Source organism: Lichenostomus cassidix, chromosome 7 (assembly GCF_008360975.1).
Source record: "Lichenostomus cassidix isolate B80296 chromosome 7, HeHo_3.0, whole genome shotgun sequence".
Classification (NCBI taxonomy): Eukaryota; Metazoa; Chordata; class Aves; order Passeriformes; family Meliphagidae; genus Lichenostomus; species Lichenostomus cassidix.
This window is the reverse complement of record NC_139488.1, coordinates 27,705,447-27,733,427: the sequence shown is the minus strand read 5'-3', so window position 1 is coordinate 27,733,427 and position 27,981 is coordinate 27,705,447. Positions and strand designations below refer to the sequence as shown.

Sequence of the window (27,981 nt, the reverse complement as noted above, 5' to 3'; positions counted from 1 at the left end):
CAGAGCGCCGGAGCGGGCGGGGCGCGGGAGCCGCGAGATGGCGGCGGCCGGCGGCGCGGGGAGCCGGGCGGACAACGGCTACGGCGGGCAGCAGGCGCGGCGCAGGAAGGGCCCGGGCGCGCTGGCCACGGGCTACCTCGTTATCTACAACGTGGTGATGACGGCGGGGTAAGGAGCGGCCGGGGCCGGCACCGGGGCTCCTCGGCCGGGGCCGGCGGCGGGGCGCGGGGCTGCGCTCGGCCGGGCTGCGGCCGCGGTGGGTCCGGCAGGGCAGGGCAGGGCAGGGCAGGGCAGGGCAGGGCAGGGCGGCTCCCCCGCGGCGCTGGGAGCGGGTCCGGGCGCGGAGCAGCGGCCTCTCCGCCGCCTGCCCGCGCTCCCGGCCGGCCCGAGCCGTGCGGCTGTCGGGTCCGCACACGGCGTGGCTGTGCCCATGTGTCCTCCGAGCCCTCGGTGCTCCTGCCTCGCTCTGGGGATAATGCCAGGAGCACAGCGGAGCCCTCGCTGGCTGCTCCCCGTGCTGGAGAGCTGCTCTGCACGTACATTCCCGGCTGCCATCCCGTGCACTGTGCCCGTAGCCCGGGCTGGGTGTCCGGGGGTCACTCGCAGCCTGGCCCTGCTGCAGCCCCTGCCCTGCCCTGCCCAGGCAGGCCGCTGCAGCTCCCGGCCGGCTGTGCCCCTCGGCACTGCCCTGCCCTCCGCGGCTTGTCCTCTCGTGCCACTTCCAGAACGAGTTCTGCACAGCGGTACAAGTGCCTGTGCCCTGGGAACTGCTGTGTTTTATAATTGACACCTTAATTTGCTCTGCAGCAGTTTTCACATCCAGGTGACCGTAGATTCCTTGCATTACCAGGTCTGTGGTGTGGATTCCAGCACTTCTCAGTATAGAGGTGACCCTAAAACCAGAGAATTTATCCACAGCAGTAGTTAAAGGCAAAGCTCTTGAGCCCTTCAAGCCCATCAACTCTTCAGCTGCTCTGTAGTTGGGGGTTGAAAGCTGCTGTTGGGACATGTGAGCTCCTGGACCAGCTTGGTGCTTTGCCCTTGCCCTGCACGGCAGAATGCAGGCTGGGGCCAATTGGTGCTGCTCAGGTGTGTTCTTAGGCACAAAAATAAAAATAGCGACAACTGGGGACTCTCAAGAGAAAGGAGACTTTTTTTAACGTGGCTGTCGCGTCTCACTGGAATCCAGATAAAAATAAAACCATCTTTTGAAAGATTGAGGATATTTGGGTGGGAGGAGAAAAGAGCCTTTAAAATGGATCCCAAATGAGTGTGTGTTCTGCTAGATAAACCCTGGCAGGTGAGGAGGTAAGCAGAGTAGTGTCATCTTTGGGGGGAAGGTTGGTATAGAATTAATATAGATATAATTTATTTAAGATAGGCAGTTGGACATGAAGGTTCTTGTCTTTGCCAGGGACAGCTGGTGCTGTTTCAGCTTACAAGATATGTACACTCATGTGGAACACAGTCAGGGGAGCAGGGAGAGCTCAGTTCTTGTGAGGTGCTTGGTACACCCATTACCCAATAGCTGTGTTACTGTGAAATGTTCCTAAGCAGGTTTATGGCCCCATATGATATTTGCAGTGTATTTCACTCAGAGCGCAATGATAATTACCCACCACTTTGATTTAAGTAATCTGGTGTTTCAGAAATAATTACATGAGTAATACAACACATTGCAGGCAGTCAGGAGGGCTTTTCAGTTCTGTTGTGGCGTCCCTGCACAGTGTTAACAAGTTCACCTCTGAGCTCTTACAAGAAAGAAGTAAAATTATTTTGCTGCTCATGTGCAATGCACTTGTGTTTATAAAATACATAAAAAACCTGAGCGAGAAGATGTTGTATAAATGGAAAGTTTTTTCGTGGTCATGACCTTTTTGTCATGGCAGGCAAGCTCCTGAGCGTGAGATATTTCTGTTTCTTTAGAAGAACAAATTAAAAAAAATCAAGTGCTAGAAACTCATTTTCTGTTCTCATGTAAATCTTGATCGTGATATTATCCATTTTCTTAATTTACACCAAACCTCCTAGAAAATTCCACTCCTGGGTGGGATGTGATTTATGGTGCTTTAACATGAGCTGCTTTTTTCTGGATGCGTTTGTGATTAGATGATTTCTACAATCTGGGGAGTTACCAGAGAAATTCTGTGATCATGATCCTATCTCTGTTGTCTCTCACTTTTCCTTTGGGGTAGGTCACCAAGGGCTCTGACTGATAATTTGTCTTCAAATGGATGAGGAGTTTGCGCTTCCCCTGGACACTCCTGAAATTCCACAAAATACAAGGTTTAGCTTAGGACAAAACCTCAGTTTGTTCCTTATTATGAAGCCCTTCAAAATGGTAGTATTTCTGGAGCTGGTTGACAGAAGGTCAGTTGTTCAGATGAAGAGATCAAAAGATTGATACACAACTGGTGGCAGTGATTAGTTACTGATCCCGTGTCAATCAGAGTGCTCACACTTAGTTTCTCATTCTGCACTGCCTTGGAAAGAGAACTGTGAAAAGAAAACACCAAAAAATTCAAGGTGCCCAGATGATGAAGAGATGCTGTAAAAGCAAATGGGATTTTTTTTAAAGTGGTTGGTTTGGCTTGGTTTACATAAGGCCCATAAAGTGAAGCACAACAACAATATTGTTGTGCAGAAAATAAGTAGTAAATGTTTTAAAACTATAGTTGCCTTACCTATTAACTTTATTTAAAATGGATCAAGCAGCAGTTGAAAAATCTGAGCATAGTTACTGTGTTTACTTTGCATTTATCTTGACTTAGCTAAAGAAAACACAGCTGGTTCCAAAAATAATAGATCTTATTTCTAGTTTCATGCTGCAGTGCATGTAGTACGTGAATTCCCAGTAATACAAGGGTTTTTACAAGAGCAAACCAGTAGAAGAAGCACGTGTACCTGTGGCTACCTAACTGGAGCTGCATGCACTTTGCATCGTGTTTTGGGCATTTTCTTTCAGAAAAGGGACCAACATGGCACAACAGGGAATAACCAGTCCTGCAGCTGGTTCTCAGCTGTGCTTGATTAGGTTTTATTGCCCATGGTTCAAAGCATTAAGCTGCAGAAAGCTCTGCATCTTGCTTCTCTTGTGTTCATTCAGACGCTTTTCCCATCACAGCAAGTTGTGTAGTCATGTCTGACATGCATGGGAAGCTCATTCTGGAGGCAGAGATGCAGCATGGAAATTATTTTTCCTAAAAAAGTGTGTTTGACCAAAATCCCTGGATGGTGCTGGGTGGGGAGACAGGGCATGCTGTGAGAGCTGAGTGTAAGTGCTAGATAAACTGCTTTGAAAGGTGATTATGTTTCTTATTTTTAGTTAAGTGCTGTAACTGACTAGTATTTCTGGATGTAAGTAGCTGGTGATGGTATAAACAATGAATTTAAAAAGGATTTCGCTCAACAAGATCAATGGTAATGTAATAGCTTTTGAATTTACGAGGGTTTGTGTTAATCAGTGTTCAGCAAAGAATGTTCTGGGTTGTGAGTTTCATTGTCTATGTCTTCAGTGAGTGGTTGTTGAGAGTCAAAGTACACTTCTCCCTTTCAGGTGCACTCACTGCTTTAGCTCTGCTCTATTCTCTTGCATAAATGTTGCAGAATCTCAGTAAACTTTGCGAAAGAAAATGACTTTTTATAACCTGTGAGTGAATCAAGGGAGTTAACCTAAGGACCTGAGCATGAAGCTTGTCTGTCAGGTCTGACCATCTGAAAGTGCAAGACCTGTGTGTGTGCAGTATTCATTTTTCTTTCTCTGGATTAATCAAAGCATGCAATAGTCTAGTTTGGAGTTTGCAGACAGGGCAGCAGTAATTTAATGAAATGTAACTCCATCTGGGCTATCAGGTAGAGTTCAGTGTCTAAGTCAGAGAAAGCTTAGCTTTCATGAGACAGTGGTGCCTTTTGCTGCCCTTTTAAACTTGTTGCCAAGCTCCATTTTCAGCTGATATTCCCTGCTTTCACCTTCTCCTGTTCCGTTTTCTCTAGTCTTAAAGGGTGAAGAATTATTTAAGAATCACAGAAGCAGGACAGAGGTACTAAAAGCTTCAGCACAAGTTAGGCTGAGCTTTTCATTTTGTATGGGTTAATGCCCTGATCTGTATCAAATGCTTTTGGAAGGACAATAAATAAAATGGAAAGTACAGTCTTTCTGGTGTCAGTGGTCTGGCACGAGGGTGGAGATGAGCGAAAGGCTGGAGCTCCCCTGGGAGCCGCGGGCTTTAGCAGTCACTCAGTTCAGGTGAGAACGCTTCAGCAGAGCTGGCATCTTGTGCAACTGGAGAAATTGCTCAATTCGGCAGTTTCTCAACAAACATGCAAGATCAGGAAAAACAGAGAAACTTGACAGATAAGAACAGGACAGTGTCAACCTGCTCTGATTTCCTGTTCTGAAGAAGCAGTTGGTGTTGCAGGGGAGAATCACTAATACTGTAGTGCTCACTGGTTTATTCTACACAGAAGTACAGATACAAAATGAATCTGATTCATTCTTTGTAAACAGCAATTACTTGGCAAATGTTTGTCCTTTGGTTTCACAAGACAGCTTTAACTGAAATAACCTGTCACTCTGAAAAAAGGAGGGCTTGTTTCTCTTTGCCATTTCTCTTCCCTACTCCTACTGCTTTTCTTTCGTGCTTGTCTTCAAGAAGTTGAGGCAGAAATTAATTAGCTTTCTTTCAGTTCTGCTAATAGATTTTGTTACAAACACAAACTTGGATGCCAGAGCTACTTATTACTGAAAAATCTGAACTCCACTGTGTGTTTCAAACAATTATTACATTTGGAATAATACATGCACATACTTTGCAATACCTAAGCAAATGTGGTACTTGTAAGATGCTAGTATGCTGTAAATGAAGGAAATTTCTTCATCTTCTCTGTTACAAAACCACAGCTACACGCTTTTTTCCAAAGGGTAAAAGCTATTGCCTAGTCAGTGGGCTTGCTACATGTTTACACACTGAGGTGAATTGTTAGCAGAGACACTTGGTGACTTACATGTGGGGTTTGGAGGGAGATGGAGGTGGAGTGGCATTAAGAGTAGCTGAGAGTAAGACAGCCAGGATGATCCTGTCAGTGAAAAGTTTGGGAGCCCCTGGTAAAGATTTCCCACTTCCTCTTGACCAAACACCACCTTCTCCATGTTAGCCAAAAGCAATTGGAAACTATAAAGCTAACTGTAGATGCTACTTCCAAATAAGAGTGTTTGACCAGCGTTGAACACTCGCCTTGGGCTTGTGGCTTGTCATAGACTTCGTGGAAGAATTTCTGATGTTGTGGGCAAGCACCAGCTCTGGACAGCTGTGGTAGTGAAAGCTTCATCCACCAGGACAAAATATTTTTATATTTGTTTAAGTTACCCGAGGGGAGAATCAGCAGGGGTAACATTGTTCATGTGCAGTTATATGGGCACTACTTACATAGATATATTTTTTGGTTAAAAAAGGAAAACTGCAGTGGGAATGGCCATGCTGCCTTCAAGGCTTTAGCAGGCTCGGTTTCCTTGCAGTTATTTATCTATAACTATTTTTCATGTAATATATGCTACCAATCAAGCTGTATGATTTCTCATAAAGTCTAGGTGTTTACTTTGAACTGAAATGGTAAAATCAGTGCCTCCTGAATATTGTTTATGTCATGCTGCTGTAAGCTGGTAAGAGATCTCTGACTAGCTGTCAGGGGTTTTCTGCTTAAACTAAACAAAATATGATGCCAATCTGCTGTGAATATGTTCCATAACTAAATTAAATAGAGCTCTCTGAAAAATAGGCTGAGACATTAGAGAGATTGGTATCATGTTGGTGCTGAAAAATGATTTAAAAATGCATCATCTTTCACTTTGATAAACTTGTAGAAGTGGCAAGTATTTAACTTTTCCCATGCAGAGTTAGTGTATTTCAGGACAGTTCTGCCTGTTGCTTTCTCAGGTATCGAAAGAGAGATTAAAGATCTCTTTGTATTTATGCCTTGCTTAATGTCTCCTCTTTTCTCTCTTTCAGGTGGCTTGTTATTGCAGTTGGTCTAGTTCGGGCATACCTGGCTAAAGGCAGCTACCACAGCCTTTACTATTCAATAGAAAAGCCCCTGAAATTCTTCCAAACCGGAGCATTGCTTGAGGTAGGTGTAGTCCTGTTCCCTGGTGTTACTAATATTTGCATGAATTTGTTGTATTTCATACCTTTACTTTAATTCTACTGAACATCTCACACAAAAGCTGAATTTTCCTTTTAGCAAGTGGTGAGGGAGTTGTACTGTCTGTTGTTTAGCTTGGGCAGCAGAGATAAATATTAATCTTAATCACTGAAATGCAAATACTGGATGTTAAGCTGTTGTAACAGAACTAAATGTGTGTCTGAATTGCTTAATTTGAAATGTTAATTATTTGACTTTTTCTTTTTGTTCTAGATTCTGCACTGTGCACTTGGTAAGCTTGCAAATTTTCAGTTTATTATTCTTACAGAAGACTGCACTTTTAGCAATATATTAGCAAGAATAACGTTACAGTCTGTGAATTGCCGAATTTAATTATTGAATAATTTACTAATTTTTGTTTGAAATATATTCCAGTGTTTTACTACCTAATTTGAGAAGTCACATAAAAATAAAACAGTGATTCATCTCCCATCTGAATGTTCACTAGTCACTATTTAAAGAGTAAAATGGAATTGAGGTTCCTAAAGCTCCTACTAAAAATTTGGGTTTTTTTCATCAATATCCAGACAGTCCACATACTGGAGGGGGTCTTAGACTGTAGGTTCATAGTGAGTTCCTGAGGGGTTTTTTAATAACCAAGGGAGGTAGTTGGGAGGACTCAAACTCATGCACAGGAATGTGTCAGCAGAGGGCAGTCTGGTTCTGTCGTTGATAAAGTAGTTCTGACCCTCCTGAATCATCCAGTTGCTCTGAAAATGTCTTAAAAAGGCAGTTTGTAAACTCTGCACAGATCATCCCAAGAAATGAATGATCATATACTCCTCAAATTCATGTAAAGGCTTCTCAGAGTAAACTGGGTGTATCACTTTTTTGCCTGTGTTGCCAATGCAGTCCTTCCAAAGCTGTTTAATTTTACTAAATCTCAATTACTGTTGTTTTACCAGAATAAACCATTCTTTAAAAATAAACTGTCAAAAATTAATATTAAAACGTGCCATTTTTAAGGTCTTACTTAACAAGTAGCAAGAAGGGTAAGTTAAATCTTGGAACACTGGACAGAAAATCTTGCAGATAAAATGCAGTTTTTACCATCCTAAATCCATAATGCTCTGCTATTTTATTGTACTAAACTTGTGTGCAGACACCAATGTTTACTAGGACTAAATCTAAGAATGTAAAAAATTTAATTGGATTTTCATTTCCTCACAGTTGGGAGTCTATGTCTGTACAAATCAGTGAGTAGCAGGAGAGAGTTCTGTGTGTTCCACCTTCCAGGCTGATGCAGAACAGCAAACAAGATGATTACACAGCCTGTCTGTGTGCAAAAATAATAATTCTGGCTCAGTTGATTTGAGGTGTGGATCCATTTAGCCCATGTTATCCTTAGTAGCACAATTTAATATTAGTGAAGAGAGCCATTAGGGGAATGTGGCAACATTTTATACCGTTATTATTCAATCTTTTTGCTTTCCCTAACAAAGCTCTTTTGCAAAAGACTTGTTTTCTTATAACTGGCTGTGGATTATGTTTTTTCTCTGTTAATGGAAATGTTTGTCAGCTAAATAAAATGAGGGAGTTTTGCACAGCTGGATGAACTGCTGCTGTCTGCTCTAGTCCTACTGACTCTAGCAAAAGTTTCTATGCAAGGAGAAACAAGAAATTTGCAGATTCCTTTGCCCCTGCTGAACTAATTGCTTTAACTAGAGCTGTAATTCTCTGTCAATAGAAGAGCTTATCTGTGACAGATGGCTGTGTGTATCAGCATAACTTTTCTTTCCACATCTTTTCAGTAGAGTCTGAAATGTTAGCATCTGTGAGGCAAGTCCTTCAAAATATGAGGATTGATAGGGGAGTGTCTGTGTGAAGCAGGGCTGAGAACAGGATTTTTACATATGGCAAAGATGTAAAGAATGCCAGGCTCTACTTGGAAAGGAGGTAACATGTAGTCCAGAGACCAAGACAATAAGTGATAAAAATGAAGAGAACTATATCTGTCAGATTTTCCATTTTCCTCTCAAAGAAGCCAAACATATGAATGAAAATAATTCAAATGAAACTTGCTTTTGACTTTTCTTATTCTTTCTTCCTATTTCACTTTCCTCTTTGGTCTCTGCACCTTTCTGAGGCTGTTGTGTTGCTTGTTTGCTAATTTGCATTAGCTTTAGAAGCACTTTTTACTCTCTTTCAGGAGCTACACTTTCTCTTGCATTTGTTTTTATCATTTAGCTTTTGGAAGAAAATAAAACTTTGTGCTGCGAAGTTTAGGAATTTTGTGTAATCTTGCAGTCTAAAACTATTCCTGTTCTGTCAGACCTAGGTCTGTAGGGTCCTTTTACTGGCAGTTTAATTGGCACCTCAGAACTTCTGCAAGAACCAGTGATATCTGCTGCTTTAAGAAAATCTTTAAGTTGTTTCTGTGCCTACCAATGCATCAGCTGTTCCCTGGGGTTTGTTTGTTGAGGGGTTGTTTTGTTGGTGGGTTTGGGATTCTTTTTGAGTTGTATTTCCAGGAAGGAATGGCAAACTTTGCGCGTATCAAAATATGGGCTAGATCAATGTTTCTGAAAAATACTTTGAATTTTTTCTGGCTGCTTTTTTGGGATACGCAGTGCAAAGCACTTATTGTTTTTACTTTTTAAATCACAGTAATGAAGAGTATCTTGGATATTTTAATCAAACAGGGTTTATTTGAAAGACTGTATCCCAGAAGCTGTTTGATTGAAATTTTCTTACTGAGCTGTTCTGTGTATTGAAGAATGTGCTGTGATTGCAACAAGACCAATTACTTTTGTTTGCATTTTGATGCAGAAAGACTTGTTAGGGGATTGCATTGCATTAGGCTATGCAAACACACCAAAGGACTGGCTTTATATTTTCAAATTAAAAAAAAATTAAATGCCTTCCTTCCAGAAATTTCAAATAACTGGACTTTGATTTAGCTGTGTTCTATTTCCCCACCTCTACCTCCCACTGTGGTAGTCAGGAGTATTTACTAATTGCAAAATATCTTCCAGGCATTGTTCCCTCTTCTGTTGTTCTGACTGCTTTCCAAGTGATGTCAAGGGTTTTCCTGACGTGGGCAGTAACACATAGTGTAAAAGAGGTAAGACAAGCTACAAGTTTATAAAAAACTGTTGATCCATGCTGAAAAGCAAGTGTTGATTGCTGTCTTATTTTCCTTAAAATGTCTTCTGTTTTGTATCCCAACATGTGAAATTGTGCATGTGAATTTCTGTGGATCAAAAGAAATAAAAGTAGATCTGATGTCATCTTTTGTTGACAGTCAAATGGAGCAAGGTCTGATTCTCTCACTGTAAGACATCCAGCTCCTGAATAGATTTTGCAGTCCTCACTGACAGTTAAAGAGGTTCTAGTGTGTAATGCAGAACACAGAATTTGGTACATCCTTCTAGTGTTCATCTCATTAGTGCCATAGTTAAAAGCAAAATCTCGCTGCCCTCTTGCATACAAAATTCACTTTCTGTGGCATCTGAAACTCCCCCTCAACTGTTTGTGCCCAACATGCCCTCCATTGTCACTCTCCAGGATAATCTTTCCTCTGTCCTTCATTCCATTTTCTTACATTCAAATGTAGGTGATTTTTGGAGGCTGTGTGTTCTTCCTCACTGCTCACTACACCAAATAGTGCTGTACTTCATGCAAAGCTCTTTAGAATCTTTTGGAAGCCATGTTTTTTGAAAATTTTTCCTGACAGCTGTTTTAAAATCTAAACATGCATTAATTGGTGCAGGTTCTGGTGACTGACTCTTTCATTTCATCTGAATCTGTGTAGTAGCCCAAATATGCTGCATCTCTGCTGTTACTTTAGCAAACTAATCTTACTGGTTTTCTAGTTTTTAAAGAAAGAAATGAGTCTTGGTGCCAGTGTCAGCATGGGTGCCTGAAATAAGTGGTAGTCATTTTATGCATAAGACTATTTGTGACTTGACCTGGAGAATGTCTTAAGGAACTTGTCTTATTACAGAGTCTGGAGGGAAGCTGCTTTCTCTTTTTTTCTCCAAACCTGTTATCAGAGCATCCATGCAGATGTAGAGAAACATAAATCACTGTAGTTCCTAGTAATTAACACTCCTTTCTGGTATTTGAGTGCTTGTTTACCTGAAGCTTTAGTTTCATGTTATTTAAAGTGGAGGAATTTTATTTTTCTCAATAAACTTAAAATCTTGGAAATAATTATTTTGTAATGGATTTCCCTGTTGGTGCAAATTAAGGTATTCTAATATCTGTTAACTCACCAGAAATAAGTACTAGATTTTAAACAAAAAACAACCCCATAATCTCAAATCATTCGATTTTAGATACATATATATATAAAAAATACTTTAAAATAAATAGTCTTGTAGTTTTGACTGTCATCTATATGATGTTGGGTTACCTGGTACTTCATGAAGAACAGTGGTAATCTGTTTTTAGTGTCCTGGTTTGGAAGTAACCCAAACATTAAAGGTTAGATTGAATGGATTAGAATTATTCCATGTGTTGTCTGTTAGATATCAAAGAAAAACCTGTAATATGATTGTGGGTTAGGGTTTTTTTGAGCTTATGCCCACATTCTCGCCAGAGAAAACCAACAAAATGGGAGAAAATGGGAGCTGGGAGTTTAGCCAAACATTTGACTTTTAACAAGGATTCTGTCAACAATATTCCATGCAGACTTCTTTCCCCACACTTGTGTGGTCATCTGGTTAAAGTCTTGCAAGAGACTGTAGTATGTGTTGCTTTTTTAATGTCTTAGAAATTGGGCATAAGAATGGTGAAGTTGAGGAGCCCTGTGATGACTTAGAGCAAATAAATCAAATAAGAGGCAGTGTTTTGACCCCTCCCCTTCCCCCAACCAGGCAGCCTGCAGGCTCACCTGGGGAGACGTATTGCAAGTGTCACAAGTGTTCTACTTTTTCTAAAGGACTGTCTGCACAAGTGAGCTCCACGGTGAAGGCCAGGATTAAATTCTCACTCAGCTTTATGGAACTTGTAAGCAATGCAGCTGCATGATGAGGTTCTTGTAAAATTAAATGCTGTTTTCCTCTTTAACTTTCTGAGTGAGACTTGTTCAGTATCTTGCTTTTCCAGATTGTTTTCATATATAACAGCTAAAAGGAGAAATGTGTATTGCATCCCTCCCTCTGTCAGGACACACTTCTAGAAATGTGATGTGATTTGAAGCATGCTTCTTGCCACTAACATGTTTGTGCTTTTTGTTGACTTCAGTGCTGATGGGCTGTTAAACTAAATCTGAAGTTATTCATAATAAATGTTAAAGCATGGCAAATGTTAAAGCACTGCATACTTCTTTGGGTAGCAGTGAGATTCTTCTTACCTGCAGTGTAGGAGCAGTTGTTGGTGTTGTAGAGGAGGGCCTGGCATGCAATCAGTGCTGACCATTTAATCAGAGAGGAATCAGTTCTGTGAATTTTACTGTTTCCCCTGCAAAGGAGGGAGGAGAACGAGCAGCCTGGCATAAAGGGCTGTGAGGATGTAGGCGTAGGTGAACAGGAAGTGCCCTTCAGTTCAAAAGATGTCTTTTTGAATTTGTGTGAGCAGTGAGATCATCTGGTGACATCATGGCAGGCCTTTGTGGAGTTCCATTCTGAGTGATAATTCTGCACTCAATTCTGATGGGTAATTTAAAAATGGTGTCAATGGGCATTTTATGCTTATCCTATTGGGTTCAGTTACAGATAAGTTGCAAGTAAGTGTGAACCTTTGTAGAACACACAGTCGAGAGATGCTGTGAAAACAACATACACAGCACGTGGAGCTGGTAATTGGGACTCTAGTATCTGCAGTTGTGAATTGGTATCTTTAATCAGTAGTAAAGTGTACTTACTTAAAAGAGGAAAGAACATCTTAACTTATGATATTTAAGACTAGGTTGTAGTAAAAAGTCCATGCTGGAAGGGTCAGGACTCTGAATGGCTGAGTACAGTTGAAAAGCCTGACTCATGACTGCTTTACATCTGTGTAAAATTTGAGGGATAACATATAACACAATAGTCTGTCAGGCTCTCAGGTCCTTTGTGCCTGCTGTGAAGCTTCCTTTCTTTTTTCCTTAATTTTATGTTTTATTTTTCAATTACTGTACTAGAGAACCAGCTCTTTGGAGAGAGACGTGCTGTTCCAACATTTTCCATCATTACACTTGCATAGTGCTGCTGGTTTTGCTCTTCTGCATTGGATTGCTTAATTATGTGTTTAGCTGAAATTTTCTGCAAATTTGTCAAACTGTTACTCTTAACGTGGAGAAATTTCCCTTTTCATTCTTAAGGAGAACATTAAAAACCTCTCAGGCTTTATTTTGTCAACTCCCAGTTCTCATCTTTGCATCTTAAAAGACAGTGGTTTCTTTTACATTTTAACAAACATTGTCTGCTATTCACAGTATTGAAGAAAAGCTGAAATATATTCAGGACCCTCCTTGATGGTATGTTGGCTTGAAACACATGCCAAAAAATTATGCCTATGGTTTGACTGACCCCTATTAAGAGAGTTGGACAAATAAGGTGTAAATAAAGTGTAAAATGTGTTTTGACTTGTGTCTTAAGTCTTCCTTGAAAGACTGGCATGAAAAAAAGTAATGGGAGAAGAGTTGAATTCTCAGGGCAGCATTGACCTTAGTGGTTTATTAAAAGTCTACTGTGTATCTGCCTTATCTTCAACCTGGAAGTGGAATGATGTAAATGCAGCCTTAGCAGTGGCTAAAAGAATAAGACTCTTGAGAAATTGTTTTGTAAATCAGTTCCCAGGGGGTTTGATAATGTACATCACAGTCATCTTTATCTGAAGTACTGAAAAATTGTCTCTCAAAGAGTTGTTCTGATAGTGGCAGAATCTGACAGCTAAGAGAGTGTGCAAGAAACGTCCTTTATAATGATAATCACCAGTTTCCAGTACTCTTTCTTCCTTAAATAGGGACACAAGCTACGAAGGCACAATCAGTGATTCTTTCAGTGACCTAACAGGGTTGTGTGTTTCATAATGGTGTGAACTGTCTTAATACTGTTTTAATAACTAATAATACAAAGGAGAGGGGGAAGACTAGACCTTGAAGGCAGTGTTACAGAAGTCATGTGATAGAACTGGACTGTAACTGCTGTAATTTTCTACTTCCCTCTGTATGATTCACTGTTAGTGTCCCAGTTTCTTGTCCTTGCTCATATCCTTGGATGCTACTTCAAGGTACAAACTTTTGGGTTTTGACTTTAGTGATTTCCATAGCTAGGGAAAGAAGTGGGATTCCAAAGTCCGGTTGAAGCCTGTGAGTCACAGGTTTAGGTGAGCTCATTGCTAAGCTGCTACTCCCAATTTGACCAGAAGATGCAGCTCTGGAGTGCTTGTCAAGCACATTCCTCCTTTGGAATAGCAGCTGTTAAGTGCTGAAGTGTTAAGTGTTAAGCTGAAAAGTGCTGTTAACTTTCCTGTATTGAGAGCTAAGTCTTGCTTATAAAGCAGACATCAAACAGGATTAGGATCCTGCAGCAACGTGTAAAAATAGATTTGGTCTTTTCTCTGAAAATCTTCAAATAATTTTTGGACTTTGCTCATTTATGATGATGTAAGGGAGATTAATATATAAACAAATTATCAGAATGTGGAAAAAGAATAAGGTGCTTTTGCTGCAAAATGCACTGGAAGTGACCTGAAATGTTACACACAGCAGAACATAGATTTACAGCACAATACAGATTACCAGCAGCTCTACATTCCAGGATAGCTCAAGATTTCTGTATAAATTTTTCTGGGTTTTGCAGTCTGTAACAAAGCTTCTTCTGGGTAGTTCCCATGAGTGTTTTTACCCAAAAGTATATAATCAGTCCCCTCCTATGAAAAAGTTTCTGATTGTCCATATATGTATATCCTTGTTCCTTTTTTTTTTCCTGTTGGTTTGTACTTTGTCCAAGATGAATAGAGTGCACCACCCACATCTCCTGGCTTCCTTTTCCCTTTTTTCAGGAGTTGGAGGAAAAGAGAAAATGTGGGCCCCTGTGGTTGAGCTTTTTTTTGTTCCCACGGTCCACTGCATTTGGGCTCAAGGTGCTCATACAGCTGGGAATTCCATTGAAGAGGGGAGGGAAGGAAGGAGAAGGCTGCAAAAAAATCAATGTCTGTTCTCTCAAGGGTTTGTGCTGTGGGTATGTGACCCCACATATAGGACTTGATCCATCTGGAATTTGAACCTCATAATGATGCTTCATATTCTAATAAATATAACTCTTCATTTTGAAACACTTGCTTTTGAGGATTAACCTTCTAAATATCACGGATGAAGGCAGTTTATCACAGAGTGTTTTGAGCTGGAAGGGGCCCACAAGTGTCATTGAGTCCAGCTCCTAAATGAATGGCCCATACAGGGATCAAACCCACAACCTTGGCATTATTAGCACCATGCTTGGACCAACTGAGCTGATCTCAGGATTAAAATATGGAGAGAGTTACAGCTGGTTCAGTGATGTGTGACTGACATAAAAGCTCCAAGAGGTGTAAAGCACTGAAATGTGATACTGCCTTGAGTGTAACATTAGAGGAACTATGCTAGTTACAAAGCAGAAAATGGAGCCAGGAGCAGTGAATCAGGTACCTGTCAAGCTTACCTGAGGTGAGACAATCTGAGTTCCTTTCTTCTCTTCTCCCAGCCTGAGATCTGGTGTTAGCTGTTTTTCTGCTGCTCAAAAGTAGGACCCATTTCTCACCTGCAGATAAGGGAAAACAGTGCTTCTAATCAGCAGTACCATGAAGTAGTGTCAGAATATTAAGTGTAAACCAGGTATCAAGTGTTACACCATTCTTTCTGCACTAGGAGATAATCGTAGGACTGAAATAGAAGCTGGTACTCTGTAGGAATGGGAAGAGTTAAGAATGATACTTGGCTTTGAAGGATTTCTTGTACCAATTTACTTTGCACCGAATATGAGAGCTTAATTTACCTGATCATGAAGCAGAGCTATTCTTAAGCAACTAGAAAAATACAGAGCATGATAAGAAGGGTTTTTAACTGTTTTTACTAATGTTGCTTTTAAGCTCATTCTTGGAGTCTGTTCTCTAAAATGATGCAGTAAAACAGCCCACAGGAATTGATTTCTGTGAGGTTTTCTTGGGTGTGGTGAGTAATTGGTAATGCTCAAGTTCATACTAAGCCTTTTTTCCTTTCTCACAGGTACAAACTGAAGACAGTGTCCTCTTGTTTGTAGTCGCCTGGACGATCACCGAGATCATCCGTTACTCTTTTTACACATTTAGCTTGTTAAACCATCTCCCTTATCTCATCAAATGGGCCAGGTCAGTAGGAGAGTTGAAATAACAGCCTTAAAGCACTGATTTGACAGGGATATTTATCTTGTGAAGCAGTTGCAGTGCAAAAAATTAGATTTGACCTTCAGGTAATTGCTCTGTTTGTGAACGTGACTGCCTAGCTTCTTTCTAGCAGATTTTCAGGTTACAAAAGTCTGTTGCATTGCAAGCTGAAAGAGTAGTTTGTCTGAACTCAGTTCCATTTTCAAAATTATTGTTTGTCAGAAACTGATATTGAGCAGTAAGGGATGACAGTAAGTAAACTGATATTTAGCAGTAATTATTGAATCCAGTGGTTGTACTTGAAATAATCTTTAAGCTCATTGATTAGCATCAACTGTATTTGTCCCTGTTTTAAGCAGTAAAATGACCTCTACCAAAGAGTTCAGAAATCAAAATAATAAAGTGTGTGTGTATATAACAGTTTTAGATATTGTTTTCAGATTCTCAGATAAAATTCTTTAATATTTGCAAACAGTTGCTGATTTGAATTCCTATCTTGCAATAATGTTCATAACTTGCTGTGCTCTTACCAAATAAGAGCTAAGAAAAGTAAATACTGAGAATTCAAAATCTGAATATCCATAATATCATTTAACAAATATTTTGTTGGAAGTTTGTCATAACTTTTAATTCTTTCTGTGTATTTTTCATTCTAGGTACACTTTGTTTATAGTATTGTATCCAATGGGAGTCTCAGGCGAATTACTCACAATATATGCTGCATTACCCTTCGTCAGGCAGTCTGGCTTGTATTCCATTAGTTTACCTAACAAGTACAATTTTTCATTTGACTACTATACATTCCTGATCCTGGTTATGATCTCTTACATTCCAAGTAAGTATGAGTTTGTTAGGTTTCTTAGTATTAACAGCTGTAATGGGAAAAGCAAATAATCGTGGGATTAACATACATAGAACTAACCAATTTAGCCTGCTGACGACAGTGTTTAGTTTTTGCATGGTTTACAAAACCATGGAAATTTCAGCTTTTGCAGTTTGCATATGTGTGTTTTCCATCCCCTGCTTTGTTGTTCTGCAAACATACTGTGTCACGGTCTTAGAAATAAGGGGAGAAAAAAGCTCTGTGTAAAGAGAGATGAAAGAGGCACCAGTGTGTATAAAGCGTCTTAGAGTCTGAAAGTGACACAGAATTAAAAAAATTGAAACAAATCTGGAAATACCTCTTGGAAGGACTTTTTCCTCCCTGCAATCTCTTCTCTTTGTATTGCGTGCATGCAGTTAAGGCAACTTTTGTCATCTGCTTGTACATGCAGAGTTAAATAAGGCATTTTGCATTTAATTAAAAATGTGATTGCTCTAGCAAAAAAATAGTACCTAAGCCTAAGCATGGTATCAGTTCATCTCTTTAGAGTGTAAAAGGCAAGAGATAACTTGAGCAAAAAGAGGATAAGCACATCCTCTAATAGAGAATTGGTGACCTTGACCATGTGACTGTGCATCTTGCAGGCCTCACTTCACACTTTATTGACTTAAGTCTGTTTTCTCCTCAGTCTTCCCTCAGCTGTATTTCCATATGCTACATCAGAGGCGAAAGGTACTCTCCCACACTGAAGAACATAAGAAGCCGGAGTAATTCCAATTCTTTTTCAGAACTTTTCAAACATCAAAATGCTGCAGTTTTTCAATACCCAGCACATTTGTAAAGAATATACCAAGATAAGTCAGAGGTAAAAGACCAATAATTTAGCAAGAATAACCAATAAATCTGATTTTACTGAAATTCCAGGACGTAAAACATTGAAATAATTTTCAGCTTGCAGTGCTTCAGAAAAGTTAAACTTTATATGGCTTGGCAGTTAACCTTTTCCTTAAATGATGTGCTAACTGGTTTTCATTTATTACTAAATGCCTGAAGGTTGCAGTATGAGTGATGAAGTTGTACCCACTAAATGCCTGAATTGGGATTATATTACTGATACCTCTTTTTTTAAGTGCTTGACTGCATGCCAGAAACTGTATGTATTGCTGTGAAAGCAAACAATATGCTCTGGAATACTTCAGGATAATGTCAGAGACTTCAGTGGAGAATGTAATCTGAGCAAAGCGTTTGAATTTAGAAAGGTAGGTTTTGTCTTTAAAAGGTGATGGGAACAAGAACAAGAGACCAATTACAGAAAATGAGGGGAATGTGGTTCTTTAGGAGTTTAAACAGAATGGTGTCTGACCAGAGAGTGTGTTCTCTGAAGATCTTGTTTAGGCTGATTATTTAAATGCTGATGTTAATTCAGAGGCTGTCATTCTTACCTGAAACATTAAAACTCCTCTAAATACTGCATCCCTGGATATTTCTCTACGTATTGAAAAAATACTGACTGTAATACTTCTAGTGGTATCAGTAATGAATCTAAACAGTTTAAGGAGGCAGGTCACCCAAAACCAGGTGCAGTTCTCCCTTTTTTGCTTTAAGTTATCATCTCTAATCACTGTCAGTGATACTCATCTTTCCATGCTGAGGACTATTTGGTCTACTGTGGAATCATTTGGGGGCCTAGTTCCCCAACCTAACTTTTCTCATGTGACTGATGGCATCACTGGCACATCCAAGCAGGCAGTTCCAGGCACTCAACTTCTGACATGTTGCAAAGTCATAAGCTGCTCCTTGCAAAGCAGATGATCTCATTGTTTCATGCTGCTTTTGCAGACTGGACAGGCTGCCCTCATCTGTTCTTTGAAGAAAGTGGAAGACCACAGAAAGCTGTATTCTCCTAGGTGCTTTCTCTGGATTCTCAGGCTTAACCTTCCCTTGGGAAGGTAAAGGGAAAATGAAAGAGCTGAGAAAACGGTGTGGTGAGGCAGAAAGCATTAATGCTGTGTGAGCTGTGCCCCAAGTCATGAAGAAACTTTATTGATAGAGTATAAAAGGGTGGGAAATGGAAGGGACAGAAGGAGCAGGGAAATGAATGTATATCCAAACAGAAACAAAAGGAATTCTGTTAGGAATTGATGGCCAAATAGTCCTGTCTGTACCCAGTCAGAGTCACTAGACGAGATGACTTGGGCTTCTCTGGCTTCCCTCTTGTAACATGATTTAGTGCATAAGCGAGGTGTGACCACTCCCAAGCTACCTGCAATGCTGCCTTGTGCTGTGCCTGCCAGCACCTCCCCTGGACATGGCCCAGCTGAGTTTGACACATCCCAGCTCTCCCTAAACGCAGCCAGGAAGTACTGAGGACACAGGCTCTCTGTTCTAGCACTTGGGAAGAGCTGGAATTACAGTTACTCAGGTTGATGCTTGTCAGAGCTATATTTTTTTTTTTAAATTTGCATTTTCCAGTAATTTTCTTTGGCTCCATCAAAAGGACCGAATTTTCCTAACTCTCAGTATATAGAGCCTTTCCTGTTCAACACAAACAGGATTATTACAAGTGGAGAGAGGGTAAGAGACAATAATAATCTTTGCTTCTATTTTCAACATTTTGGAGCCAATTATTGACTGCATTAAAAAACACAGGAGATTGTAGCAAGTGGGGTGTTGGTCTTTTCTCCCAAGTTACAAACAGTAGGACTAGAGGATACTGCCTCATGTTGTGCCAAGGAAGGTCTCAACTGGATATTAGGAAAAATTTCTGCATGGAGAGGATTGTCAAGCATTGGAACAAGCTGCCCAGGGAAGCAGTAGAGTCACCATCCCTGAATGTATTTAAAAGAAATGTAGATGTGGTGCTTAGGGACATAGTTTAGTGGGATTTTGCAGTGTTAGGATAATGTTTGGACTCAATCTTAGAGGTCTTTTCCAACCTAAACAGTTCTGTGATTCTATTACTGTGGCCATAGACAACCTCAAAATGGTTTTGGATTCAGAGATGCAACAATTCATTTCTGTATTAGGTTATGTGCTTTGTTGTAGTGATCTGAGAAATGTTATATTATTCTGAGCTCATTGTTTGAAAGTGTAAATTTCCACCTCTGAACAAAACATCTCTTTTTGCTTATACTTGCTATAAAGAAGTTAATGTCAGAATTTCTGAAGGATGTAATCTAAAAGATCTGATTCCCTGATGTACTTACTTTACTGGATATTGTTAATGCTCAGCTCCTGAACTTTTCTTAATTTGATTTTTCTGCCCAAATAAAAGATTTGGTTTCAAATCTGTTGTTCCAATTTGGAGGAAAAAATTGGTTATGCAATACTCCTACATGAAACAAACTCCTGGCTCTGTTGATGAGAAAGATACAGTACAGATCTATAGTCGATAGCACTGGCACTATGGAAAAGCAGAGTGAGCTGCCAGTGGGGAGAATGCTTGTGCAACCAACACCTTTGCTGAATAGGCTTTATCATGGAATATTTACTTTATTGAAAACATTAATTTATCACACAAATGCAAATAAACTACAGCCTTCTAAAAGAAAATGGATTTACTTTTCCTTTCAAAATAAAAAGAAATTGTTTTCACAGTAAGAATTCTTAACCAGAAAAGTTGATTTATAAATTATATTCTGGAGTATGAACATGCAGTTACTATGTACAAAAATTCAGTGCTTCACCTTGCAGTGCTTTTTGAAGTTTATCTTCCATGGAAATCACTGGAAGGTGATCTTGAGAGAGAACTGTAGTGTGATGCCCTAGTACTCTTTGGGTTGTTCTCTAATCTTGCCTTTGCTGACACGTGTGGGGTTTCTTCTCATTAAAGAAGTTTCTCCTCATCTGTCACTGAAATTGTAAAGTGGTTTCCGTGAACTCTATAATAGAAGCTTTGATCAATGCTCTGTCACAAATGCAGAGGGTTTTATTTTCCCCACAGACTGTTTACTTGGCTTGCATGTTCTCTATCAGCCTATCTGAACCAGCAGGCCTTCCCTGCTTTGGTATTCTCTGTTGTGTGCACTGGTTCAGTTGACAGCACTTTATGTTCTACCATGCCAGCTCTGTCTGAGTTAGTCACTACCCTCCAAAAGACCAAGGTTTTCACCAGTATGTAGTTTACAACTGGAATTGTCAAAATGTTTGTATTGTAAATTACAGTAAGAAGCAGGTTACAGTGCAGGTAAATTGTAATTTTTCACAATGTGATGTTTTTATCAGAGGGTTCTTTTCTTATCATTATGAAGGTTGGCATTTGTGTGGACCAATCTGCAGTGTCATTTTAAAACCTATCTTTCAGCTTAAACTTTTCATGAGTATACATCAAATCATATATTTTGATGTATATGTCAGTGAAACTTGGGTGAAAACTATATACAGTCATTTTTGTATTTTTTTCTATGTTGTGAAGAATAAAATTGTAATTTTATAAGTCTGATTCACTAAGATTATTATAAGTTAAATGTATTTTTTGTATATTTAGGAAACTGGTATTACCTGGAGCTCTGAAAGACTAAGCATAGATTTTTTTATGCATGGTTGAAAGGTGTTTCACCTTGATAATGCAGTGAAATGGTTTGTATGCTAAAATACTAGTCCGTGTTGTTGCCTTGTGAAATTGATTCTGTGCTCTCTGCCTGGATTTGGCCTACTGATCAGTGATACTAATTGCTATAATCCAAATAAAATAATTCTGAACAAAATATGTTGTATTGTTACTGTTTGAGGAACAAAAGCAGATACTTTACAAATGTGAGTTAGGTCTGTATTTTTATTCATTTGTATACAGTGTGTATCTTGCAATTTACAAGTTTTTTTAGCATATGTAACTGCAGCTCAGACAAAAGAATTAAGAAACTTCATACTGTTTTGAATGCTCTGCTTTCCACATTCAAAAGAAGTGCTCATAACAACACCTTAAATGACTATGTCAACACTCACAACTTCCTGAAGGATCCTCAACTGAGTGTGAGCTCTTTGGTCTCCTGTTGTTGTCTGTACTCTGGATGCTGATGGTTTCCTACAAAACCAAAATTTAGTATTATAAATATAGTGGAATGCTTAAATAATGCATCAGAATACTTCAGAGTTCATTTACTAAATATAATATGTCTGCTACCACGGCAACATTTTTAGCATTTTTAACGCTTCTGAGAGAGATTTTAAAACTGTGTCTAGATGGCATTAATGCTCATAAATAACAAGTTATAATCCTCTAATAGGAACTGAGTGGTAGCTGCAGAGTGAGTGCTATTATTCTAGGCATATGCTTGTCATAAGATTGCACAACTACAGTGATTTTTTTGTTGATTGAAGATGGGATGAAATGGTGTTGTCATGCCCAGCATCAGCACATGATGGCTGTGACTTAGCACTGCTGCGTAATTAAAACCTCATAACTGCTGCACCGTGGAGAGGTGCTGAGCTCTGTTTGTGCCTTACAGGAACTATCACTGGCTATTTGTGTTTCCTCTTTTCATTTTGAAAAAGTGTGTGGAAACAATTTTAGTTCCCTAGGGTAACATTAAAAAGTCTGAAAAGCATAAGGATTCTGTCGTTGTCAGCAAGTTAATGTCACACCAGTGTAAGGCTCATCTTAAATAAAGCATTGGCAGTTCTTGACGTAAGACTAGAGGAAGGATGTGTGCTGGTATGCTGAATATAAAATAAAAAGGTGTGAATATCCGTGTGATTCAGTTTCATGTGTTGTGAACTGAGTATTTCTACAGTTGGGAGTGATTGATTCAAGCCACCCAACTGCTTGGAACTTCCATTCAATATGAAGTGGCTTTTAAATTCTGCTTCCTGTCTCCTAAACAAATGCTCTTCCACACTTGTCAGAAGACTTACAGTAGTAAGATAATTAATAAAGCTTTTTTGGTGGTTTCTGAAGACTGCCTTTGAAGTAGTTGCAATTTCAAATATGGATGAAAAATTTGTAACTTTTTAATACTGTTGATCACTAATTTCCAGAATAACACTTTGCTTTACAGATGTGAAAAATCTTAAATCCCTTTTTATGGCCTCACAAGTTAGCTTGGCCAGTAGTGTTGTCAAAGGTTTGTTTTTCTCTTTGATGTTCTGATGCTGGTAATATACTGATACTGATAATATACTAATATTACGGAAAGAAATATTACTGTCAGTACATCTTAATTTTTCTAATGGTTTAAGTAGATGTGTATTATTTCAATCTTCCACTATGAAATTGTAATTCACAACATTTAGAAACATTTCTATGTCTAGTTATAGTTGCACAAACTGTCACAGCTGCCTCTCTTCTCTAGATTCAATTTATTTTGTGCAGTTTGTACATAGTAATTTTACATTACCTGGTACTACATGAGGATGTTATTTTTGGGAAATGCTTTGGTGGAAGTTTTTGCAGAGGCTTACTCAACTGAATTGTGAACACTGAATTGCATTTTGTCCTGTCTTTTTTACTCCCACTCCAAACAGTCTGCAGAGTCTTCTGTGAACTGTTACCACTTGCAACAAGTGCATATTAACTTCAGTACTGACATTTTCTAGTTTGAACACCTGAAATTGCAGAACCATAGCTGCTCTGTAATTACAGTCAGCCTCATGGGCAAGACAGTGGATTAGTCTCACTCTACAGGGATAATCTGAAGAATACATATGAATGAATACAGGCATTTTCAGGTATTCTCTTTAAAATTAGTTTTAAGTTGATGGCAATGTAAAGATCAGCCCTTCGTTGTTTTTTTTTTCTGCATGTAGCATGCCTGCAAAAAACATCAGTTTGCCTTTTAAAGGTTTCTTTGGGTAAAATACATCCTCTTCACTTAGTGGATAAGAAAGACAATGAGTGCTGGTCTTCTCAACTTAATGACCATCAATAAAACGATGAGATGGAAGAGGAGAGGTATTGGAGGTTACAGAGCTCTATTACTGTGTTTCCCAAAGAATTTTGGGGCATTGACAAAACATGAAACCTTCTTCCTGTTCCCTTTGGAATTGACTAGTAGTTGTTGTTTTTTGGGGCGAGGGTGGTGTTTGGGTTTTGGGAGGGATTTTTTGTTTGTTTATTAAGGCAGAACAGCAACATTTAATGAAGATGCTGCAATGTTTAGTCTAGTGTGCTGATGACATGAAGTTAGTTTTATTTTCCTCCAGGTGTTTATTACAAGATTATAAGGAACTGGATGCACTGGCTTAGGTGCTTTGTTTTAGTCCTCTGTTCCTGTGTAAAAACTACTGCTGGGAAAGTTGCTGGTTTGAGAGTATCAAATGAGTTTCCTTACCCAGCTTTTTGGTGCAATTTAAATTAAGTAAACAAAGCACTTCGTTAGCAAACTGGAAAAAGCTTTCTTGCATCAGGAAGAAAATGGACGTGAAATTGAAAGTCAGACATTGCTGGTTTGTTTGCTTAGTAAGACTGGAAATTAACAGTTGATACTGTTAGAGTCCTTTACCAGAAGCAAACTGTATAGTCTGAAAATGCTGAATTATTCTTCAAAAGGTATTGTCAAGTCAAACAATGTGTGGAAACCTGCTCTAGGCTTACAGGTGTGTTCGAAAAAGGGGCAGATGTAAGCATTCATGGACTACTATGCTCCAGGTTCCTGGTGATGCATAACTGCAGATGAAGCCTGAGCATGCCAGATTTTGAAGAAATAAACTGCTGGCAGAAAGATGTAAAACTCCTGCTGTTGTTAAAATTATATTATTTAGTTAGTTACGTGTTTAAACTGATACTTGTGTGCATAATAAACTACCATTGGGGTCGTATAATATAAATGTTTTAGAATATGTTTAGTGTAGAATGTATTGTTTTCTGCCCATTAAAAATGTGTAAATCAGAATAACTTCAATTTTTAAAAATGTCTGGTTTAGCATATTCTTATTCAAGCCTGTCTTATTAAAACAGGGTAGGCAGGTTTTTTTTCTGGACCATTTGCCTGTTCTTGACTGAGACTACAGTCACTAAAAAATACTAGCAATTTGAAAGAAGGGTAGAGGTGTTTTGCTGCAGCTTGTGTATGTGCTTAGCTCCAGACCTGGTATATTTTATTTCTACCTTTGGGGTGAAATGTGGGTGCTGCTGTGAAAAAGCAGATAAATGTGATTTAATAAGTACCTTGTCTTGCTAGGCTTCTGTGTATCCCTAAAAAACCCCAAAAGTCAGTTATGAGTCAGATTGTTTTGGGCTGGGCTTTTTGTTTATTTTTTAAGTCACTGTGGTTTTGTGTTTTCACTATTTTCTCACTTTTGAATCATCAGATTATTGGCAGAGGGGTGGCATGGAGCAAGAGAATTTACAACAGCAGCTTGTTCAGTTTGAGTATTTCATGGCTCCAGGCTGGATTGTGTGATTATCTCTGAGTTTCAGAGGGCTGCTTTGGATATTTTAAACTTCTGGATTTAATGTTTCAATGAGTCTTGTAATGCGTGAAGACCATGAAAAGTGAAATGTGACACAGATGTTCTGAGGTCACTATCTGGTTTGTATTCCCCATTTTAAGTAAATAATGGAAAGAAAGAATGCTAATGTTTGTCTACTGCACCTGTTGTCATAATAATAAAGTAAAAAATGTTTTTATACAAATTATGAGACATGTGAAACCAGAATTTACGTGAACTCTTGTATGTTGAAGAAGTTTAGATCTGCCTCAGTTGATTCCCTCATGGCTTCCCAAAGGTTCTTGAGGAGTTGACATCACTTCAGTGATTTTGTGCAAGCATTCTCTGAATCTTCCATGTGTTTACTTCCATTTAGATACTATTTTAACCAGAGAAATACCTTTTGAAAAGGAGGCATGGTTCAATTTTAATCTAGATTTTTTTAAATATATGATTGAAGGTACTGAATGGAAATTTGCCAAACTCCCCCACCCACCAAGGAAAAAAGAAATTAAAAGAAGCTTTTTATGATGGGGCAGGTAGGATTTCTGGTCAAGGAATAGTAAGTTTCTCTGTTTTCCCACACAGTATTATGATATTTGTGTTTGTCGAGCTCTTTGACCAAAGCAAGTAAATATTTTCATTTTATGGATTAGAATGCAAAGCACACTTGTATTAAGGTCATACTTTGTATATAGCCACATTGGGACTGAAATATAGAAGTTCCTCACTTCTACACTCATCCTTCAGAAAAAGACTGGGAAGTTGTGAAAGTTGTGAAAGAAAAAGATAACTCCTATCTGTGTGCAATTCATTAACAAAGACTAATTTCCTGAGTGTTCTTGTTATTAATGCTAGGCATTTTTTAATGACTTTACAGAGACCCAGGATATGCTGTTGTTTTGCTTTCACACATAACTTCTTGGGTGAGACAAACATTGTACCATACTGCCATTTGTAGTCAGGTTCTTGAATTAGAAACAAGAGCCAGGGCTTGAAGAAACAGCATGTTAGAAGGAAAGCTGTAGATAAACTGTCTGTATCATGGTCTTCATCCTTAATATTACGATATCCTGCTCATTGTTCTACAACCATTCTGACATGTGATCCAGTAACATCACCTAGAAGTGGGCATTAGTTTTAAGATTTTTACTATCCATGTGTAATCTTTCATCTTCTCTGTCATAGCCCTATATGTCGTGGTTGTGTGAGGTATCCATTTAGTTGGTGCTACTCTTAGCTTCTAAGACACTTTTTAGCTTCTTAACGTCCTTGTGGTTTTCACGAGTTACGCATTTTCTGCAGAATCTCTTCCAAATGCTCCTTTACCTCTCTTTAAACTCAACACCTCATATTTACCTACCTGTTTCTATAAAGTTACAAACATGTGGTTGAAGACTGTTTTGCCCTGTAGCAAGGACAAAACTTTTTTCCCCTCTGGCTAATGAATTTTTTTTTTTTTTCAAAAGACACCCTAACTTTGATTAGGCATCAATTTTTATGACATTACAGAAAAGCAAAACTATTTGTATGTCAAACAAAATGACATAGTGAAAAGAAACTTGAATGATACTCTAGAATTGAAACTACCATTTTTCTGGTACCTGCATATGTAAACTTCCTGGAAGAGGGGCTACAGCTTACTGTACACTGGAATCCTGCCGAGGCTATCATGATGAAAAAGCTAAGTAAGACCTTACCTAGTCCCAGTGGTGAGACATAAAAACCATCACATTACTTGGTATGTTATCTGAGCAATGCTTTTGATATCCATAACCAAATGTAGCAAGATGTGGATGTTGAATGTTCTTGGTTTTTATACATGCCTTCACAGTAATTTTCTATGAAGCAGAATTAGTTTTAAGCTCACCAATTAATTTTGTGGACCACCTTTCTCCTTTCACTTGTTTTTAATGTGAAAAAGTGAGATCTTTTACTGCTAGCTTTGAGAGAAGAACTCCAAAATAGGACTTTGTGTACAAAACGAAAAGACCTGTCCCAGTTTACAGCTCACTGAAGAATTGTTTCACTGTCTTTATCCCTCGGGTTCAGGCACTGTGCAGCCAGAGTAACCAACAACACAATGCTTGAGTGTTGTTCTACTCATGTAGAACAAAAGTAGTGTATGGATAGTGACAGTGTCGTATAATATCACAAGAAATGATAAATTCTACCTGAAGGGTGGTGGTATTTATATATAACTATGTCTCCTCATGGAAAGCAAACTGAGAGTGCAATCTTGATCAGCTGCAGTATGTAGCATCTGCCAGGAAAATGCCATGGAAGTGAGCACCACTGTAATAGTTGTGTGCATTTTTTTAGTGAAAATCTTTAACTGTGAATTCTTGGTAAGTAAAAGATGCTCTGTGGAAGGAGCTGAAAATCCAGCATATGGTTTTCAAACCACTGAAATGCATAAAGCCCTTAATTGCTGTAGGTTTGTGGGGTTACTTGCACGTGTAAAGGACACGTGAAGGGCTTGTGTTTGGAAGGTTATCTGTTGGTTTTTTTCCCCCAACTGTGTCCAGCAATACTGCCTCTCTACAAACGTTGCTTATCTCTGTCCCTTGATAACCACAGCTTCAGCACTACTGCTAAGGACTACTTGTGAGCAGGGATTTTCAATGTTTGAACAAACATCTAGACAATTACCACTTTCAGCAACTAAAGCCAAGCAGTTATCCGATTTGACAGTTTGTTTTTAATCAAACACGATGCAGAACATCAGGCAATAATATTATTCTTAGTACATATGATGCTTACCCTCAAAACACTGTAAATCATTAATTGGCTCAGTGGCATCTGCAGACAGAGTGGTTCAGCTGAGAACATTGTGGAAGACCTGGAGTTTGACACTTGCTGGGAGCGGCGGTGGTGTCGATGCCCTGCTCTCCCAGGGTAGGGAACAGCCCTTCCCAAAACAGCGGCACAGCGCTGCCACAGCGAGGGAAGGGGAGGGCTGTACTTTACGTCGTTGGAAAAACAAGGCAAACCTACCTCTGTGTGTATTTTACCCTAAATTTCTGTGTTTAGGTAGGTCCGGTAACAGGTGCTGAGGTTGAGAGACGGTTTTCCGGGGCTTGATTTTCCTCTGTTCAGCAGTTCGGCCACCGGTGCTTGATGCTGCCGCCTCTGCCGTCCCGAGCAGGAGGCTCTTGCCCGCACACGGGAGCCCTGGGGCAGCGCTCGGACACGGCCCCGCTCGGACACGGCCCCGCTCAGCCCCGCTCGGCCCGGCGGTGGCAGCGACCCCCAGAGAGGTCCCGGCAGCTCCCTCAGGCGGCGCCTCAGGGGTTAAGGGCGCCCCGCCCCGGCCGCGCGCA

General features: G+C 39.5%; 1 protein-coding gene and 1 long non-coding RNA gene across 4 annotated transcripts; one reads left to right on the top strand and one right to left on the bottom strand.

The window, feature by feature from the left end:
- HACD2 (3-hydroxyacyl-CoA dehydratase 2) lies at positions 1-20,997 on the top strand. Its single transcript, XM_085066966.1, has 7 exons — positions 1-168; positions 6,006-6,123; positions 6,412-6,430; positions 9,174-9,262; positions 15,332-15,453; positions 16,125-16,303; positions 16,980-20,997. Exons 1-7 carry the CDS (start codon positions 38-40, stop codon positions 17,060-17,062), a joined length of 741 nt encoding a protein of 246 aa, XP_084923092.1. The 5' UTR covers positions 1-37; the 3' UTR covers positions 17,063-20,997.
- Positions 1,840-27,981, bottom strand: LOC146434845 (uncharacterized). Of its 3 annotated transcripts, XR_014853524.1 has the most exons (5): positions 27,656-27,981; positions 21,236-21,314; positions 14,769-14,867; positions 11,498-11,604; positions 8,825-9,391 (listed from the first exon to the last, which is right to left on the bottom strand). It is a non-coding gene; the product is annotated as an uncharacterized LOC146434845 (long non-coding RNA). The 3 variants fall into 3 exon arrangements; XR_014853525.1 differs by lacking the exons at positions 8,825-9,391; positions 11,498-11,604 and adding an exon at positions 1,840-2,264; XR_014853523.1 differs by having other exon boundaries at positions 8,825-11,604.